The following is a 19,851-nucleotide window of genomic DNA, read 5'->3' on the forward strand; positions in this document are numbered from 1 at the left end:
CTCTTTGCTCTCGGGGGTCTTGGGGGCACAGGTTTTGCAGCCCTGGGGTAGTTTTGGGAGGCTTTTCAGTGTTGGGGGGGTGCCATGCTCCAATGGGGCGGTGGTGCCTGAGCTAGTTTCTTGACTGCGCTCCCCTCTTCTCCGCCCACTCATCACCCCCTCCCGCGTTGCCACGACAACGTGTAAAACTAAAATTCACTTTCCCGTCGCAGGTGGAGACTAGTAGCGCCCCCTCCCCTAAGCCTGTCCTCATAGGTCGCGCCCCCATCCTGTCGTCGCTAAGGTGACGGGGAGGGGGCGACAGGCATTGGATCTAGGCAGACCAGGGGGCCTGGAGAGTGGGGAGGAGGAAAGGCGGCCTCGGAGTCCGGAGCGAACTCCCCAAACTCGGCTGGGGATGCGGGAAGCCGCGCTGAACACTATTCAGCGTGGTCGTAAGGGTTAAGTCGGAGGGTTAATTGGCTCCGACCGTGGAAGAGCCCTTGGTCCCTCCCTGGCCCCGATGTCTCCTCCGTCTCACCCCCCAAGCCAGGGCAAGGCTGGTCACCGTCTCCCCCGGGCCTCGAGTGGGGTGGAGAGGTCGGTAGAATGGGGGGGACGCTGCCACCCCCGGAAATCAATTCTCCTGTTTTTTCTCTCCCCTTCCTGCCTCGTCTCTGGTCCTTGCGCCCAACGCGGACCCCACCCCAGCTTCAGGACCCCCTCCTCTCCGAATCTTCTTCGGTGGTCCGCGGATGCTTGCCCGCAGCCGAAGGGCGGCGCGGCCCTCGCGGTTCAGCCACTCCCCCCACGCCGAGGCCTAGGATTTCCCGTCCCCCCCCCCCCCCGCCCCGCCGCCAGCGAGCAGCCCCCAGGGCCCCCGCCCTGTGGGGCGGCCCAGGCCCTCCGCACGACCCCTCCCACCTCACCCCAGGACTGGCACGGTCCCCCTCGCCCCCGGTCCCCCACTGGCCCCGAGCCCTCCCGGCCCCCGCCTCCGGCGCAGCCCCCTAGCCACCCCCGCTTCCCTCCCGGCTCAGGCCCCCTCCCCCCGCCGCCCCCGCCCCCGGGGAAGGCAGGCGCCGCGCGGAGCCGGGGCCGATGCAGCTGAGCCGCGCCGCCGCCGCCGCCGCCGCCGCCCCTGCGGAGCCCTCGGCGCAGCTGTCCCCCGCGCCGGCCCCCGGCCCCGGCCCCCCCCGGTCCCCTCCCGCGTAGCGCGGCCGACGGGGCTCCGGCGGGGGGGAAGGGGGGGCCGGGGAGCCGCGCGGAGCCCCCGTGCGCTCCGCTCCCGGCCGCGAGCCTCCCGGGCCCCGGCCGGGGCGCGGGCACGGGCGCGGGGATGGACGGCCCCGGGGCCAGCGCCGTGGTCGTGCGCGTCGGCATCCCGGACCTGCAGCAGACGGTAAGCCCCACCGCCCCGTCCCGGTAGCGCCCCCGCCGTCCTCGCCCAGCCCCCCCCCCCCACCTTACACCCACCCCACTCCCCCACCGCGCGCTCCGAGGCGGGCGCGGGAGACCCCAGGCCCGCGGCTACTCACCCCTCCCCCGCCGCCTCCGCGGAGACCCTCCCCACCGGCCGCGCGGGGGCGGGTCCCGGGGAAGCACCGCCCTCGGGGCGGGTCCTCGCCCGCCGGCCGCGGAGGCGCGGGGTCCGCGGCTGGGGCTGGGGAGCCCGGGACTCCTGCGTGGGGGGTGGGGGGGAGTTGGGGTGGGGGGGGCCGGGGGGGCTCCCGGGACCTGGTGCTCTGCGCGGGGTCGGGCCGGGCCGCGCTCACGAGCTCGCTCCGCTGCAGAAGTGCCTGCGCCTGGACCCGGCCGCCCCCGTGTGGGCCGCCAAGCAACGCGTGCTCTGCGCCCTCAACCACAGCCTCCAGGACGCGCTCAACTACGGGCTCTTCCAGCCGCCCTCCCGGGGCCGCGCAGGCAAGTTCCTGGACGAGGAGCGGCTCTTGCAGGAGTACCCGCCCAACCTGGACACGCCCCTGCCCTACCTGGAGGTGAGCGGGCAGGGGCGCGCGCAGGGCACCGCCACAGGGTTCCGTGGCAGGAGCAGCGAAGGGCACGGTAGCGACGGACGCGGACGGGAAGAGTTAGTGTGGAGCGGTGTGTGTGTGCGGGGCGGGGGTGGGAGGCTGTGTGTGGCCAGCGCAGTGAGCGGTACGTGCAGTGTGTGTGCGGTGCGCAGTGTGGTGTGTGTAGCGTGTGAGGTGCGAGCCTTGTGTGTGGTGTGCAGTCAGCATCTGTGCGTCGGGGACACACCGTGGTTCTGCAGAGTGGGGTGTGAGTGTGCAGAGCGGTGTGTAGAGCGAGCCGGCGCGTTACCTGTACGCACATCTGCCCCCTCCCCTTCCAGGGGGTGTCTGAAGGCAGACCCGGTCATAATGGAAAGGATATTGTATGCGCCGTCAGGTGTGGGGACACGGGCTTGTAGTTTGGGGCGGTGGTGGCAAGTGCCATGAGCATTAAAATATGCATTATGGTGGCTGAGCACGAAGTGGCTTGGCCTTTTTGGTGTCACAGGGAAATAGGGTTTGTTCTCCTCAGAGAGGACATATCTAGGAAGGTAAGCCTGGAATCAGGTCTTGGAAGAGGAGCGGGATTTTCCAGGGGAGCCTGGGGATGGGAATGAGAGGGAAAGGGTGGTGCAGGACAGCAGGCATTCATCCCATCTGAACTTGGGGTTGGCTCTGTGTCACTGGCAGCATGAGCTTTGCGTGGCTGGCAGGGTGAGTAAGCAGGGCTTGGTTTTGTCGGTGCATTTGCTCACTCAGCCCAGGTGAGTGCCTTTTCTCTGCCTTTTTTTTTTTTTTTTTTCACCTGAGCAGTTTCGATACAAGAGGCGAGTTTATGCCCAGAACCTCATCGATGATAAGCAGTTTGCAAAGCTTCACACAAAGGTAAGGAGGCAGCCACGGAGAAGGGACTCCAGAGTTACCTCCTGACCCCCACGAGCAGTGTTCTCTTCACCCCAGCCTTGGCTGGATTTCATGATATTGAAAATGTCCTTTAAAAATTCTCGAGAGCCCTCCTTCTGCTCCTAGCACCCTCCACCCTGGCTGGGGGCTGAGCACAGCCTCTCTAGCTTGCCTCAGTCTGTTTTCTCCTGTGTCAGGGGTCCACAGCATGTGCTGGGGCTGCTGGAGGGCTGGGTGCAGCTGTTGTGTGGGTGGTCTGGTGATGGGCTCAAGTCAGATCAGATTCTGGCTGATCCCTCTGGTGGGCTCCTGCGGGATGGTGGTGGTGGGATATGACAGGGCTTGGTGTCCTGGTGGGAGACTGGGTGGGGTGAAAATGAACAAGCACCAACCAACGTTCTCATTTTAGGGGAACCGGGAGGGGATGGGGAGAACAAGGGGCCTAGCACTTAGTGGTCGCCCAGTGCTGGGCACTAATAATGGGGCATCTCATTAATTTTCTCCTGGGAGGGACTATTGTTATCCCACTTCCCAGATGAAGATACTGAGTCCCAGAGAAGTGAAGTGACTTGCTCACAGGTGTGCAGACAGTGAAGCTGGGGCTGAACCCAGGTCTGTTTGACTCTGGGTCCCTGTGCCTAGGCACACTTGCTGGGCACCGTTGCTAGGTAGGCCTGACCCTGAATATTCTCTGAGGGGCACCTCACTGCCTTCTCTGAATGTAGGAGAGGCAGTGTGGGTGCCGCAGCCCCTACCCACAGGCCGACTCTCTCAGCTCCCACCTCAGGCTCCAGTGACCAGCGGACATTTGCTTTCTGGACACTTCATTGACAATCTCTGGAGCCTGTCTCCTTCTAGGAGAAGGGTCTGAGCACTATCACCCCTGTGTCCCAAGGACCCCTCTGTGACCCCACGGCCTCTCTGAGAGAGACCCATGCCAGGTCTCTCTGCTGCCCCTGGGGCACACAGGGGTCAAGGGCCATGACCCCGGCTGGGCAGAGACTGTGGTGGAAAGGTCTCCCTCTCTCTCCACTCACCCCAGTGTGACCCTGTCGCTCTGGGTTCCTCCCAAAGTGGTTACCTCTTCTCTAAAACTGTCCCAAGCAATCCCTAGGACATTGGTGACTATTGGCCTCCAATGAGTCCCACTTGTTTTTGGAGCGAGTTTCAACTCCTTACCCCAGGCCCGTGCTTCTACCTGCCTGGCCTCTGCCCACCCCCCACCATCATACCACCCACCCTGGGCCTGGCTGAGGTCTCTCCCCTGCCAGGAGCACCTTTCCTCCTGTGTCATTGTCCAGACCCACCTTGGTTCCCATGGTGTCCTCTCCCACTTATGATGTACCCTGATTGTTTTTAGAAGACCTGGGGCCTCCAGCCAGGGCGCCGTGCCTTGTGCATGCAGCATCTGTAGCACCAGCCTCAGTGAGGCTTTGGATGAGTGAATTTTGCTGAGTGAATTGATGCATGACTAGGTGAATGAATGAAAGGCAGTCAAAGTCATGTCACAGGAGGGGCCGCTTATGGGTGGGGAAAGGCCTCTGCATGGGTGGCGGTCTGCCTTTGCATGATCTCATGAGGAAGAAGGAACAGGCTACCTTGGGAGTGATGGGGACTTAGGCGGTGACAGGGACATGGGCTGTGGTGAGGGTGGCTCCTGCCTGGGAGCCTTGGGCTGTTCCGGGCTGGGCAGGTTGGCGCACCAGGGCTGGGGGGAGGAGCCAGGGGTGAGGTTGGGGTAGGGAAGTCTCAGGGGGGCATGGCCAGGGCAACGTGGCCTTGATGAGGGGCTGGGTGGGCTGAGACTAATCATTGCAGTGGGTGTGGGATGCAGGGAGGGACTTCAAGCAGCAGGAGGGCCCAGTTGAGCTGGAAAGGGCCATGGTGGGGGTGTAGGGCTCGAGGTGGTATGAGGGGGCGACAAGGTCATGATGTAGGGTGACAGGTCAGACTGGGGGCATGGGGCAGTAGATGCTCCCCAGGTGGCCTGAGGCCTCCTGGTGGAAGGTGGGTGACAGAAGATAGTAGCTGTGGGGCTGGGCTGACTAGGATGGCTGCGTGTTCCAGGCAAACCTGAAGAAGTTCATGGACTACGTCCAGCTGCACAGCACGGACAAGGTAGCCCGCTTACTGGACAAGGGGCTGGACCCCAATTTCCACGATCCTGACTCAGGAGGTAAGAAGCAGAGCAGGAAGGGCAATGGCCTTGGAATGGTCGGGACCTTAACCTTCATCTGTCCCTTGAACCCAGAGTGTCCTCTGAGCCTTGCCGCCCAGCTGGACAACGCCACGGACCTGCTGAAGGTGTTGAGGAACGGCGGTGCTCACTTGGACTTCCGCACCCGCGATGGGCTCACTGCCGTGCACTGTGCCACGCGCCAGCGGAATGCCGCAGCCCTGACGGTCAGTGCGGGCGGGGCCCTGGCCTGGAGGGGCACGCGGCCCAGCAGGGGGAGGAAGCTGGGTCCCGCATGAATGCTGAGGCCCCTTGCCCTCAGACTCTGCTGGACCTGGGCGCTTCACCTGACTACAAGGACAGCCGCGGCCTGACGCCCTTGTACCACAGTGCCCTGGGGGGCGGGGATGCCCTCTGCTGCGAGCTGCTCCTTCACGACCATGCTCAGCTGGGGACCACTGATGAGAACGGCTGGCAGGAGATCCATCAGGTAGGTAGGGAGTGTGAAGGTGGGGAGTGTCTGGCTCTGTCTGGGGGTCAGGGTGAAGTTCCTGGCTCCGTCGGGGAGTGGGGGGGGGGGGTTTCCCGGCCCTCTCTGTAGGATTGAGGGTCCTCTCTGTTGCTCTGTCCGGGGACCCAACAGCACCTCCCTCATCCCCCAGGCCTGCCGCTTTGGGCACGTGCAGCACCTGGAACACCTGCTGTTCTATGGAGCTGACATGGGGGCTCAGAACGCCTCGGGAAACACAGCGCTGCACATCTGTGCCCTCTATAACCAGGTGTGACTACATGTGTATACGTGCATGTGCGTATACAGGTGCCCCGGTACAGTGCTTACGTGTGGACGTGCATGTTGGGTCCTGTGTGCTACTTCCTGAGTGCGTGTCCTGTGTCCTGCCGTGAGCTGTGGCCTCGTAGGCCTATGTGTGCACATCTGTTCCCTAAACGAACGAGTCACATGTGTGAGTTGTGCACATCCGGGCTTTCTGGGTCAAGTGGACTTGTGTGTGTTGCGTGTACCCGATCTGCCAATGCCTATGCTATGCACATGTGCACGGGACGTGGAGGTGTGGGTGTATGTGCCCTGCACCCCCGTCTGTGCCCTGGTGTGTGTGAATGCTGTTGTATCCTGACCCCACCCCTCCAGCTGCCCAGTTGTGACCCCCCACTCCGACCCTCCCAACAGGAAAGCTGTGCTCGAGTCCTACTTTTCCGTGGAGCTAACAAGGATGTCCGCAATTACAATAGCCAGACAGCCTTCCAGGTACAAGAGTGATTGACAGGAACATGAGGCTGACCGCTGGGTGTCTGTCTCTGCGTGACTTGATCTCTCTGGGCCTTGGTTCTTCCCCTGGAAGGCAATAGCAGAGCTCTCACTCCAGGATTGGCCCAGGGTGAGGTAGAGGAAGAGGGTGGGCCCGTGCAGTGCCCAGTTCATGGTGGGGGAAGGGCTGCACTGTGGTTGGTTTCCTTGTCTTCCTTCCAGGGAGAGAGGAGGGTCATAGGGCTCTGGGGTCAGAGGAAAACCAGTGTGGGCTTGACCTGCCAGAAACAGGCCGGGTACAGAGGCCAAACCAGGGGTGAGAGGATTGGTTCCAGTCCCTGACTTAATTCAGGTGATGTCTCTGAGCCCCTTCTCCAGTTGGGTTTGGTTCTTGGCACTGGGATGACCACATGGGTGGGTCTCTGTATGACCTGGAGTTTGTGGGTGGGGGAGACTTTTGGACCATGGAGAGAGCTGGGATTCTCTTCTCAGCGAATGTGAGGGCCTTCAGAGGTCTTGTCAGAGATGTGAGGAGAACAGGTAGGTCCTCCCTGGGCATCAAGTCAGGGGGCAGACGCAGTAGCAGAAGAGCCTGGTAGGTTTGAAGGAGTCTGGAAGGGCCTGTTAGGTGACTAGATGCAGGGGTGGGGGAGCGGAAGACGGAGGGTAGCAGGTGTGAGGCCATGGCTGACACTTGTGCACTGGTGTGTGCAGAGGGGCTGTGACGAGGATCACTGGGGTGACCTGTAGGCCCGGACTGTCCTAGTTTTAGCTCTGAAAGTTTCATGTCCCAGGAAACCTCTCAGTCCTAGGCAGAATAGGGTGGTGGGTTAGACAGGGGCCACAGTCTGAGCCTGGGGACCCCAACCAAGGAAGATCCCACACAGCAGCCCAGGCAGAATGCACAGGGGCCGAGGGGGGCAGGTTTGGCATCCCTGAGCCCCCTCTCGCCCTCCCTCCTCAGGTGGCCATCATCGCAGGGAACTTTGAGCTTGCAGAGGTCATCAAGACCCACAAAGACTCGGATGTTGGTGAGTTCTGCTCAACCCAGGTCCCTGTTGGATGTGGATTTGTGGGGGTTGTCGGGGCTCCCACAGGTACAGGGGTCAGTGGGGATGGTACAGGGGAGCCCTTCATACCCTGAACCTCTTCCTCCCGGCTCTACTTTGGTCAGTGGTCCTGAGGTGTGGGGACTGTGCTGAGGGAGGGGCCTGTGTAGAGTGGACAAAGGGTCTGAATAAGAGTCGAGAGTATGGTTAGGTTGGGGACACTGCTGGGTTTAGGGATCGATTTAGGTTGAGAGTGGGGTTGAAGTTAGGGTCAAGATTCTTCTCCTGTTAGGTGGTACAAAGGGCCAGCAGTGGATCTCAGTCATTGACCCTCAGTGTGTCATTGGTGCCTGGATTAAGAGGCAGTTTAAGTGGCCCATGGCGTGCTTCAATATGACAAGATCACGTAAAGAAAACAAAACACAGTGGTGGGGATGCGCTGGGTTCTGAACCAGTATGCCAAGGAGATCCCAGTATATGCCTGACTCATGGTCTCAGTAGGAAAACCAGGAGATGCCACCGGTGGCAGAAGTATGGGCAGAGCCATCACACTGGAGCCTCAGGGAGGTCCCCACCCACTCCCATGTGATGGGTGCGGAGCCGCTCTGGGACCTGTCCTTAGAATCCTGCCTGCTCTATCCTGTGTGAAGTGGCTGGGGCTATGGGAGAGGGTAGGCCTCCCCTCTGGAAAGGCCACCCCTCCAGCTACCTGGCCACAGAGGGGCTCCCTTCTCAGCTCCCTTTGTCCTGGGTGGACCAGGTTTTCCCTCCCATGGTTCTCTGTGGAACACAGACTCCCAAGCTCCCCTTTTTGCGATGGGTGCAGTGTCCTCATTTAAAAAAAAAAAAATTATAAGTGACGTTGGACAGCAAAGGGCTAGGGTTGGCCTTGGTTCTATTGTGAGGTTACAGTCGGGGCTGGGGTTCAATTTGGACTGGGGTTAAGGTTAAGGTCAAATTCGTGTTTAAGAATTCTTCCTTCTGTAGTGTCTTCCCTGAAAAGACCTTCTCAAATGAGGCTTGGTTATGAGCCTGTCATGTCCCAGGCAGGCCAGGGGACCATGATGATGGACAAGTCTCTAAGAGGGGAGGGGTGGACTCAGCAGCTGCAGAAGCTCAGTGCAGCGAGCATCAGTAGGTGCTTGTTGGAGAAACGGCTGGGCTGATGACGTGGTGGAGAATTTGGGTCCAGGTTCTGGTGGGGAGAGAACCCTGATGAGCTCTGAGGTTTGAATTAGGGACAAGAGACAGAGTGAGGGCTCAGTTATAGTCTGGCTGGGACTGGTAAGTGTTTTGGAGGTAGTTGTTAGCCTGGGAGAACCGTGGTTTGTGGACATGCGGATCCTTTCATATTCTCGTGATTGGCCATGGGAGAGCTATTAAGTAAGGCCTCTGTGCCTCAGTTTTTCTTCAGTAAAATATGGTTATTTGCATACCCTTCCTATCTCTGACCTCCTGTGGGATTTGATTCTGTGTGTCTGGACTCTGGCAGGTGGCCTTGGTCCATCTGACTAGAGGGAGGGGGGTGTCTGGTCCTGACCAAGAGAGAGGAAGGCTCCAGCTGCCTCTCATTTTCCTGATGTGGACAGAGATGCTAGGGTCCCTAGGGTCACCGTTATTATGATTTACTGTCTGGCTGGCCCAGAGTGCGATCACCTGCTTTGCGTTGGGCACACTGTTGCTGAGCTGACGTACAGAGCAGGCAGCCATACCTGTTAGTCCCTGTGTGGGCACTGGCTTTGCTGGCCACGTACCCTAACCTGCTCAGGCATCACATGTATGCTCAAATGGCATAGCCGGATATCCTTGAGTTACAGGTAATATATCCATTAGTATATCCATTGTTATCTTAGGCCACTCTCTCAACAACCCCTCAACAAGTGATTATCATTAGTCTGTTTTTACAGAGTTGGTTAAGGGCAGAACCTGTCTTTGGACCTGGGCAATCCAGGGGTTTGTCCTTGTCACTCCTACTCCCTCTGCACACCTTCACTCCAAGGACACTCCCTCAGTGACACTCACAAGTGGCCATGTCTCACCCCAGCTTGGGGACCCTGGGTGGGTCTGCATACAGAAGAGCTGGAGGGAGGCTCTGCCTATCCACCCTCCTTTTTCTTCCTCAGGAAAGGAGTCCTAGTGGAGGGTCTGGTGGGCTGGGTCCTGTTACCCTTCGAGGGACGCGACACATTGAAGCCTATTGGCAGGCCTCTAGCCCTTAGACTGATAGGTCTGGGAGCAGTCACCTCTGCCTCCTCACCTCTGTCACCTCAGGCCAACTGAGGGGCCACATTCTCCCCTCCATCTCTCCCGGGCAGGTCTCACTGACTTGCTGTCCCATAGTGCCTGAGGGAAGTGCTTCTAATGCTATCGCCAGGAATCTCGCTAAATTTTTTTTTTTTTAATGTTTATGTACTTTGAGAGACAGACACAGAAGTGGAGAGGGGCAGAGAGAGAGAGGGAGACACAGAATCTGATGGTGGGTGGGGGGAGGAAGTGGGGGGCTCTGAGCTGTCAGCACGGAGTCTGACACGGGGACGCAGGGCTCAAACTCGTGAACTGAGATCATGACCTGAGCCGAAGTCTGACGCTCAACTGACTGAGCCACCCAGGCACCCCACCAGGGATCTTGTTAAATGTACATTTTGACTCATTGGGTCTGGGCGGAGCCTCGGAGTCTGCATTTCCAATGAGTTTCAGCTCTGAGGTGAGGCCGAGGGTTTGTTGCCCACACTTTGGTAACGGGAGTCTAGAACAGGGCTTGGCCAATGAGACCTTGCAAGCTAAATTCAGCCCACAGTCTGCTTTTTTGTTTGTTTGTTTTGTTTTTAAATTGAGGCTTTAAAATTGAGGATTTAAATTTCATTTAAAGTTGAATTCACACAACATAAAATTAATTATTTTAAGTGGAATTATTCAGTGGTATTTAATATATTCACAGTGTTATACAACCAGATCTATTGAATTTCAAAACATTTTCATCACCCTGAAAAGGAAACCGAGTATACATTAATTATTCCACATTCTCTTCTCTTTTAGTCCCTGTCAACCTTTAACACACTCTCTGTCTTTACAGATTGACCTATTCTAGATATTTCATATAAATAGGATCGTAAAATATGTGACTCTTGGTTTTTGGCCTCTTTCACTTAGCTTGTTTTCAAGCTTCATCCATATTGTAGGATGTATCACTACTTCATTCTTTTTTATGGCTGAATAATATTCCATCATTTATATTTATAAAATTTTGTTAACCCATGCATCCTCCAGCAGGACACTTGCGTTGTTTGTACCTTTCAGCTGTCATGAACATTGCTGCTGTGAACATGTGTGAAATATATTTGAATATCTGTTTTCAGTTATTTGGGGGTATAAAGTTAGGAGGGAATTGCTGGGCCATATGATAATTCTATATTTAACTTTTTGAGAGACTACCAAATTGTTTTTCATCATTTTACGTTCCTACCAGCAACATACGAGAATTCCAAAGTCTTCAAATCTTTGCTAACACTCGTAATCGTCATTTTTTTTTTTTTTTTTTTTTTTAAATTATGGCCACTCTGGTCAGTGTGAAGTAGTATCTCATTGTGGTTTTGATTTGCATTTGCCTAATGGCTAGTGATGTCGAGCATCTTTTCATGTGTTTATTAGCCATTTGTACATTTTCTTTGGAGACTTGTCAAGGCCTTTGCTTATTTTTTAATTGCTCACAGAACAAGTTAGGAAGTTTTCTTTCCTCTTCTAGTTTTTGGAAGAGTTTGAGAAGGATGGGTGTCAATACTTCTTTAAGTGTTTGGTAGAATTCACCAGTGAAGCTGTTTGATGCTGGGATTTTCTTTGTTGCAAGATTAGTGATTGTGGATCCATCTCCTTGCTTGTTATAGGTCTGTTTAGATTTTCTACTTCTTGAGTCAGTTTTGGTAATCTCGGTTTTTCTAGAAATATGTTCATCTCATCTAAGTTATTTCATTTGTTGACATACAATTGTTCATAGTATTCTTTTTTAATCCTTTTTAATTCTGTAAGATCGGTAGCAGTGCCACAGTTTCACTCCTGTTTTTAGTTGATTGTGTCCCTCTTCTCTTTTTTCTCTATGCCAGTCCAGCTATAGGTTTGTCAGTTTTGTTGATATTTGCAAAGAAACAACTTCTGTTTTCATTGATTCTCTCTATATTTCTGTTCTCTTTTTCACTTATCTTTGTCTGTCCTTATATTTCCTTCCTCTGCTAGATTTGGGTTTTGTTTGCTCCTCTTTTTCTGGTTCCTTAAGATGTGCACTTAGGTTATTGATTTGAGACTTTTATCCTTTTTTGACATAGATGTCCACAGCTATGAATTTCCTTGTTGGCACGGCTTTTGCTGCATCCCAAAAGTTTTGATGTTTTATGTTTTTGCTTTCATTTTCTCAGAGTGTTTTCTAACTCTGAGTTTTCTAAGAGTGTGTTGTTTAATTGTTACATATTTGTGAGTTTTTCCGTTTTTTTTTTTTTTTTTGTTATTGTTTTTCTTGAATTCTAGCTTCATCCCATTGTGATTGGATAAGATACTTTATGTGATTTCAGTTGTTTAAAATTTATTTAGACTTGTTTTGTGGCCCAACATGTAGTCTACGCTGGAGAATGTTGCATGTGCACTTGAGAATAATGTATATTCTGCTCTTGTTTTCTGTAGTGTTCTAAACACATATCTGTTAGGTCTAATTGGTTCAAGTCTTCTATGTCCTTATTGATTGTCCTTACTGATAGATTGTTCTATATATTATTGAAAGTGGGGTGTTGAAAGTCTTAAATATTATTATAGAACTGTCTATTTCTCCAAATGTGTTAATGTTTATTTCATATATTTTGATGCTCTGTTGTTTGGCACATATATGTTAATAATTGTTAATCTATTTGATGAATTGACACTCTTTTGTCTATATGCAATGTCCTCTGTCCTTGTAACACTTTTTATCTTTAAGTCTGTTTTGTCTGATATAAATGTAGCAACTTAGCTCACTTAGTTACTGTTTACATGAACTATCTTCCTTTATCCTTTTACTTTAAACCTACTTGTGTCTTTGGATCCAAAGTGATTCTTTTGTAAATAGCATATAGTTGGATCGTGTTTTTAAAAATCACCATCTGCTTTTTAAATAAAGTTTTATTGGAACTCAGCCACACCCATTGGCTTATATATTGTTTGTGGCTGTTTTTGTGCTAGAGTGGCAATGTTGAGTCCTTGGGACAGAGACTATGTGGCTTGCAAAGTCTGAAATAGTTACTATCTGATTCTTTACAGAAGTTTGCCAACCCCTGGTCTAGAACATCTTTTACGGTTTTCCTTGTTAGAGTCACCTATAGATGGTCCAGTATAGCAGTAGTGTAGTGAGATTTATCATACGTGGCCTGTTCTGTCTCTGCTGAAGCCTGCGAAATGGGCAGTTCCAAGAGCAGGTCTGAGCACACTCAGGACCTCGTTTGGCTGACAGGAAGAACAGGCTTCTACCCCTGAAGCTAGAGTTAGAGGCAGTTTGGGATGTGATCCCTAATGGTAGCTTCAGTCATAGGCTGGCCAACTGTCCTGGCTGCCCGGGACTGAGGCAGTTCCTGGGACATAGGACTTTAGTTTTCAAATCTGGAAAGCAAACCAGGGTGTTGGTCACCCTATCTGGTTGCCCAGAGTCTCATCTGTGCCCCCCCCCCCCCACTCCAGTACCATTCAGGGAAACCCCCAGTTATGCAAAGCGGCGGCGGTTGGCTGGCCCCAGTGGCCTGGCCTCCCCTCGGCCCCTGCAGCGCTCAGCCAGTGACATCAACCTGAAGGGTGAGGTGCAGCCGGCAGCTTCTCCTGGACCTTCTCTGCGAAGCCTCCCCCATCAGCTGCTGCTCCAGCGGCTGCAGGAGGAGAAAGACCGGGATCGGGATGGTGACCAAGAGAATGACATCGGTGGCCCCACGGCAGGCAGGGGCAGCCAGAGCAAGATCAGGTAGGAGGGGTCTGGGAGGCCCTGGCAGGGTCTGGGTGGGTGGGGTGCTGGGACCCAAGCAGGAGGAACCGGCATGGAGAGGCCTAGTGGTGCCTGGCACCTCTACAGTGATGGGCTGAGGCTTGGGGTGGGGGGCTTGCAGGCCCCCAGATGGGCCTCCCGGATGGGAAGCGGAAGAAGGTGAGGCCCTGTCCACGCCGATCTGGTTGGATCTGGACTTGCTCTGAACAGAGCTCAGGCATGTTGGAAGGAGAGGGTTTGGCCAGCTCTGTGCTTTACAAAGTTTCTTGCAGTGCTAGGAGGGCAAAGGCTGAGATGAGGCAGGGCTGGGTGGTGTGGGGTTAGGGGTCAGGGAATGGAGTTTTATCTCCATGAGGGCTTGAAGCCTATGAGTGACCCCTATCCCTGTCTCCAGGGGGGAGTCTTTGTCTTTCCCCCACCCCTCCAGCCCTATATAACCACAAGACTCTGCTTCTACTCTTTGCCCCTTACCGTTAGCACTGGGACCCTGAGAAGCAGGGATATGCGGGGGGGGGGGGGTGTGGGGGGGTGGTGGTGGGGTTTTTGGCATCTCTGGCACTTAGAGGAAGAAGCCTGGGCTGAAGCCCCACCGGCTTTGGTGGGCACTGGCCCTATAGATGGACAGTTGTAGACCTGGCATCAGTTGACTGGGTGACAGCTAACCACTCCATGCTTAGGTTTCTCATCGGTAAGGTAGAACTAATTCCACACAGTGGTTTCCTTTGGGAAGCCTTCCAGAACCTGGGCAGGTGATGGGTCCCTACTGGGATCCCCTGGCCCACAGCACAGTCCAGCCACTGCTGGTTAAGGCATCTCTCTTCCCAGCACTTCGAGGGCAGGAGCCGTCCTCTTACAGCTTCCCCAGAGCCAGTCACATAGGAGGTGCTCAGGAGACACTGTTCAATGAGTTACATAAACAGCACTTTGTTTTCAAGATGACAGCTGGGCTGAGCAGCATATGTGTATCATCTCACTTCACCTTGGCCATACGTGAGGCTCTGCTCTATTACTATTTTACAGATGAGGGTCCTGATGCTCAGATGGGGTAAGTGACTTGTCTAAAGTCACAGAACTGGGAAGCGACATAACCGGGCGGGCCCCAGGTAGACCTGGTTCCCAAAGTTTCTAAGCCTGAGTGTTCAGCACAGGGCTTGGGGTGCAGCATGAGCTGATAGAAGCCATTTCTTCCTCTGCCTTTGTCCCTGCTCATGCAGCTGTGACCTGTGATGTCTCCTCTCTTTCTGTGTCTCTGCCCAGACTCCAAGGCTGTCTGTCCTGCTCCAAATCACCTTAATTCTCCCCTGAAGCTTTTGCATGTCCCATGGATTTCTTAAGGGTAGGATGGCCCAGTGGCGAAAGGAACGAACTTTGGGATATTTTGGTTTTCCAGAAACAAAAAGCTATAGATGCCCTGCTTTCATTTATCTTTTTGTATATTCGTTTATCTTTTCAGCAAGCATAGAACTGAGACCTGCTCTTTATGGGGCTCTAGCTCACTGTTCTGTGGGGATGGCAGGATTATTATTATTTTTCTACAAACATTTAGCAGGTGCCTGGAGTGGTAGGAGCAAATAGCAGGGAGTCCTAAAGGTGTCAGAGGACACTGGCAACTGGGGCCCGGGCCTAAGAAGCAGTTAGGTGGGCAGTGATTCAGGTAAGGGGGCCTCTTGGTGAGTGGCCAGGAGGGGGCTGAGGAAGTTTGGTGCACCAGGGGAGGGAGAAAACCTCATAGGAAGAGATGGCCTCTGGTGAAAGGAGAGAGGATGGCATTTGAGCTGCGGGCTGGGGTGGAGAGGTGATGTAGAGGGATGCCTTGTCTTGGGTTTCCCCTCCCCCCAAACCAGCACCCCCTATTGGTAGAGCCTGGCAAGGAGCCCTTAGCCCCCTGCAATGTGTGACAGAGTCCCCCCCCCCCCCCCCCCCCCCCCCAGCATCCCAGAGCAGGACAGAGAAAATTGGGGCTGTAGCTGAGTGACAGTGACTTAATAGCTGGGAGCATGAGTGGGATTAGAATGAAGTGCTGGGAACAGTATCATGAGTAGCCCAGAGGAAGAAAAGGTCCCTAACCATGTGACTGGAGTGTAGCTGACTCTCACATCCCAGAGAGCCGGGCTATTGCCTGAGAATGTGGACCCGGGCTGCCTAGGTACTAGGGAGCCAGTGCAGGCTTCTTAGCAGCGGGAAGGTGGAGGGCCGAGGCCTCAGGCTCCGTGCCCAGGTCGGGGGAGCTGTCCGGGGAAGGTGGTCACCATGGAGTGGACATGGGCATCAGAGGCAGGTATTGCGGAGGAGAGGACACAGGTCTGGGGGAGGATTTCGGCGCCCGGCACGTGGCAGGGGCCAGGAGGAGGAGAAGGCCAAGGCCTGGGCAGGCGGGCTGGGGGCGGGCCGCTGGGGGAGCCGCCCCCCCCCAACCCCTCCCCAGCTCCCACCCGGCTCTGCCCACCGCGTCCCCCGCCTTCCTCAGCCGACCCCTCCTCCGCCCCCTCCGTGCGCTGCAGGGCCCCTCGCCCCGTGGCCTCTCCCGCCGCGGGGGCCGCTGGAGGGGAGGGAGGAGGGCCGGCCGCCGCCGCCGCCGCCCGCAGAGGGAGGAGCCGGGCCGCGGAGGAGGCGGGGCGCGAGGAGCGGCCGCGGCATGGAGCGAGCCCGGCGCGCCCGGGAGCGCAGCCCCGCGGCCCCGGAGCCCTGAGCGGGCGCGGCTCGTGCGCTGGCGGGAGCGGGCCGGGCGCGGCGGCGCGGCCCATGGAGCGGCCCCGGGCCGGGCCCCCGGCGGGCGGGCGGGCGGCGGCGGGCGGCGGGCGGCGGGCGCTGCGGCGGCGGCTGCGGTGAGGCCGGCGGCGGGGCCGGGCCGCGCGCCATGGAGGCCCCGGGCGCCGGCTTCGCGTGCCCGCTGCCCCCCGGCATCGCGTCCGTCACCTACGTGTTCGTCTACAGCCCGAGCGGGCCCGGCGGCCCCGGCGGCCCCGGCCCCGCGCCCGGCCCCGGCCCGGCGCCCCCCGCGCCCCCCGCGCCGCCGCCCCGGGGCCCGAAGCGGAAACTTTACAGCGCCGTCCCCGGCCGCAAGTTCATCGCCGTGAAGGCGCACAGCCCGCAGGGCGAGGGCGAGATCCCGCTGCACCGCGGCGAGGCCGTGAAGGGTGAGGGGGGCGCGGGGGGCGGGGTCGCGGGGCGCGCGGGAGGAGGGCGGGGGGCGCCACTCCCGGGTGCATGGTTGGGGTCCTCCGCGATCGTGGAGGGGCTGATGCCATTTTCGGGGTCTGTGTCATGGGGGGGGGTGTCTCTGGAACTCTGAGCCGCTGTGGTCATTATGGGATGCACCTGCCACTGGGGATTCCTTGTGTCACCGTGAAGGGCTCTGTGTCAGGGAGGGGTGCCTGCCTTTACGGGGGGTCCTGTCATGCGGGTCCCTCTCCGTCCTCTGTCACTGTGGGTTCCCTGTTGTCACCATGGAGGTTCCTCTCGTCATGGGGGTGTTTCTGTGTCATGATGGAGGTTGGTGTCATTGGGGTTCTGTGTATTTGAAGGACCCTATCCCATCAGGGACCTTCCTCGAATATGGGATTCCTGTGTCACTTCTGGGACTTACTCATTGGAAATCCTTGTGATAGGTGGGGACCCTGTCCCATGGTGGGGGATATGTGTGACAGTTATGTGGGTGTCTGTGTATTATGAAGGTTTCTGTCACTGACGCTTCCTGTGTTTTGGGGAGATCCTGTGCCATGACAAGCTCCTCTCATCATGGGGGCCTCTGTCATTACTGGGGTCCTATCCTTGTGGGTGCTGTATGTCCAGGGAGCCTGGGAAGGAAACAGTTGTGAGGTCGGCCCTCCTTTGGTCCATCATGTGGCCTAACCCTTGGTCACAGCACAATGACCCTGAGTTTTTGGCAGTGACCTTTGGGGTGGGCGACAGAGCAAGGATGGGGGTTGGTTCAAGGAGTAGGAAGAGAAGGGTCAGCCGAGAGGACAGGCGCAGGATTGTGGCCCCTGCCTCTGCTTCCTGTCCCCCCTCGAGTGTGTCCATCTGTGTGTCTCTCTGTCCCCCACATGCCTGTCCTGTGCTGTGTCCATCTGTTCCTTTCTGTCTTCTGTGTGACTCTCAAAATCTTCCCAGGGAAAAATCCAGGAGGATGAAGGGGAGGAAGGGAACAGAAGGGGCGAAAGGGTGAAGGAGGGGTGTGTGTGAAGGGTCAGGGTAGGCAGAGCCTGAGCCTGTGGTGGTGGTGGGTGAGGTGGGTTCCTGAGTGTCCTGCTCTACGGTGACACCTTATCTGGCTTCTGTCCCTCCAGTGCTCAGCATTGGGGAGGGCGGTTTCTGGGAGGGGACCGTGAAAGGCCGCACGGGCTGGTTCCCGGCTGACTGCGTGGAGGAGGTGCAGATGAGACAGTATGACACACGGCATGGTGAGTGACCCCCCCCCCCATCCCCTGGGTGGCTACTGAGGGGTACTGCCCCTTCTAGCTCCCCTGTGGTCTTGCTTGGAGTTAAACCCGCAGATATTCACGGAGAAAGGACGAGAGTAAACTCAAACACACATCCGAAGTGGACGCAAACTTGTGTACGTGACAGACCCAGGGTGCACACACCCTGTACGTCCTTAGGAGCACATGTGCAGGGAGCTGGGCACTTTACAGCTGTAGAGACACACGTGACCTGCCCATAGGACACGTATTACGAATGTGCATCTGTATGTGATCCCACATGTGGCTCCCAGTGACTATAACCCCCCGCCAGACACACACACACACACACACACGTAGTCGTCACAGAAGTACTGGGTGTTTGGAGTGTGAGATTCCTGTGTGGCTGGCAGATAAGTAAAGAGGTCAGTGTGAGAAGAGAGGCGTCTTTCCAAGGTGGACAGATTGTCCAAGTGGGCAGTGCAGGGAAGCCTGGGCCAGCCAAGAGGAAATGAGGCCAGTCGGGCCCGGAGGGGCTGTCGTGGGTGCCTTGGGGCCAGGATGGTCCGAGGGTAGCAGGTGGGGGACGGCTCCATCCTCGGCCTGCGGGGAGGCCGTGAGGGCAAAGGCTGCAGTTCTTGAGGCTGGTGGACAGCTTTAGTCAGACCTTGCTGACTGCCTGGGCCTCCAGAAAGCACCCCTCTGGGTGCTGGGATCTGAAGTGGTCCTGCCAGTAGAAAACAGTGGCTGTTCCTTCCATAGCTCCCAGGCCCCCGGACCCACGAGTGTTGTTTCTGCCTTAGAGAGTCAGTGGGAGAAGTGGTGGCCAGTGATTGTTACCAGTGTCGCGTCCAGACCAAGGGTGCACGCATCCCTCCCTCTGCACGTGAAGGGCTTGGGCCCAGGGTTGCTGTGCTCCGTTGCCCTGGGCTGTGAGTCTCTCAAGGGGACAGCCCCCTTCCTCCCCCAGCCGTGTGACCTGGACTTCTGCTCTGTGTGGAGCATGGCAGAGTCCCACGGAGGCAGGGGTGCAGCTGCTGGCCTGTTCCTGAGCAGATGCCTTTAGTACTTTACTCAGCCATTCCCTATCTTGCCCTGACGGATCTCCTGGTGGCTGGGCGCCTATAAGGGACATGGCCCCCTGTTGTCTGCCTGTGGAGGGTCGTTGGGGCCGTGTGTCCAGGTGGGGAATGGTTTCAGAAGTTTGGGTCCTGGTGCCAACTTCATGGAGGAGGGTGGGGAGGCAAGGGCCTCTGGCCTGACAAGTAGGGACGGGGTCCTGTGCGCCCCTGTGGGAGGACAGTGAGGACTCTGGTTTGAGAACTGTGTGAATCCAGAAGCTGATCTGAAGCTGGGAAGGGGTTGGGGAGGTCTGGACTGGAGCTGGGATTTGAGAAGAGCAAATGTTTACTAGGTGTTTGATGTGTGCTGGGCCCTGTGTTGGGAGCTGGGTTGCAGAGGCCGGCTCTCTGCCTAGAGAGGAACAGGCACGCACAGCAGTTACAGCAGATACGCTGGTGCGCGGCTGTCATGATGTGAGTCCAGGGGGGCCCCCGGGGTTGCCCTGAAGGAGTTGGAGAGGAGCCGCGAAGGAAGCTGGGGGTCTGCTATGCGGTTGGTTAGCTGATGGGGCCGGGGGCCGGGCCTGCTGTTGCAGATCTCCGTGTGCTGGCATCTCGCATGCTCCTAGCAGCGTCTGGACGTGTGGCACAGTTCGAAGCACTTGTATACATGAGAAGTCACTCACTCATCCCGGCAGGTCTAAGAGGTGGAGGCTGTCGTTAGTTCATCTCGAGGAGGGCAGTGGGCTGCAGAGTCTGCCATAGCTGCCATGCTTCAGGGCCTCTGAGTGAGTGAAACTCAAGTGTGTGCGCTGAGAGATGGTGGGGCTTTACTGGGGAGCGTGAGGCCGGTCAGGTGGCTGTGAGAGCAAGTGGAGGAACTTTCCAGTTTGCTGCAGCGTTGCAGGAGACTGGGTCGTATTGTCTCGATTCTTCAGGTCGTTTAGGGTTAGGGTGAAGGCCCAGGCAGAGCAGAGTGAGAGGTGGAGAGGGCTAGGGTGGGCTGAGAATCCCGAAATGG

At 56.7% G+C, this 19,851-nt stretch overlaps 1 protein-coding gene across 1 annotated transcript in view; it reads left to right on the plus strand.

Moving 5' to 3' along the window:
• The window catches only part of SHANK3 (SH3 and multiple ankyrin repeat domains 3), a 51,781-nt gene that overhangs the window by 600 nt on the left and 31,330 nt on the right, over window positions 1-19,851 (plus strand). Inside the window, 13 exon segments of the mRNA XM_045465180.1 lie at window positions 691-1,158; window positions 1,160-1,381; window positions 1,773-1,976; window positions 2,805-2,876; window positions 4,962-5,070; window positions 5,146-5,297; window positions 5,393-5,560; window positions 5,733-5,849; window positions 6,257-6,334; window positions 7,299-7,365; window positions 13,075-13,348; window positions 16,304-16,506; window positions 17,659-17,772. Of these exon segments, the coding sequence (XP_045321136.1) occupies window positions 1,081-1,158; window positions 1,160-1,381; window positions 1,773-1,976; window positions 2,805-2,876; window positions 4,962-5,070; window positions 5,146-5,297; window positions 5,393-5,560; window positions 5,733-5,849; window positions 6,257-6,334; window positions 7,299-7,365; window positions 13,075-13,348; window positions 16,304-16,506; window positions 17,659-17,772 (1,858 nt within the window). The 5' untranslated portion in view covers window positions 691-1,080.

The sequence above is a fragment of the Leopardus geoffroyi genome, chromosome B4, assembly GCF_018350155.1.
Source record: "Leopardus geoffroyi isolate Oge1 chromosome B4, O.geoffroyi_Oge1_pat1.0, whole genome shotgun sequence".
Taxonomy (NCBI): Eukaryota; Metazoa; Chordata; class Mammalia; order Carnivora; family Felidae; genus Leopardus; species Leopardus geoffroyi.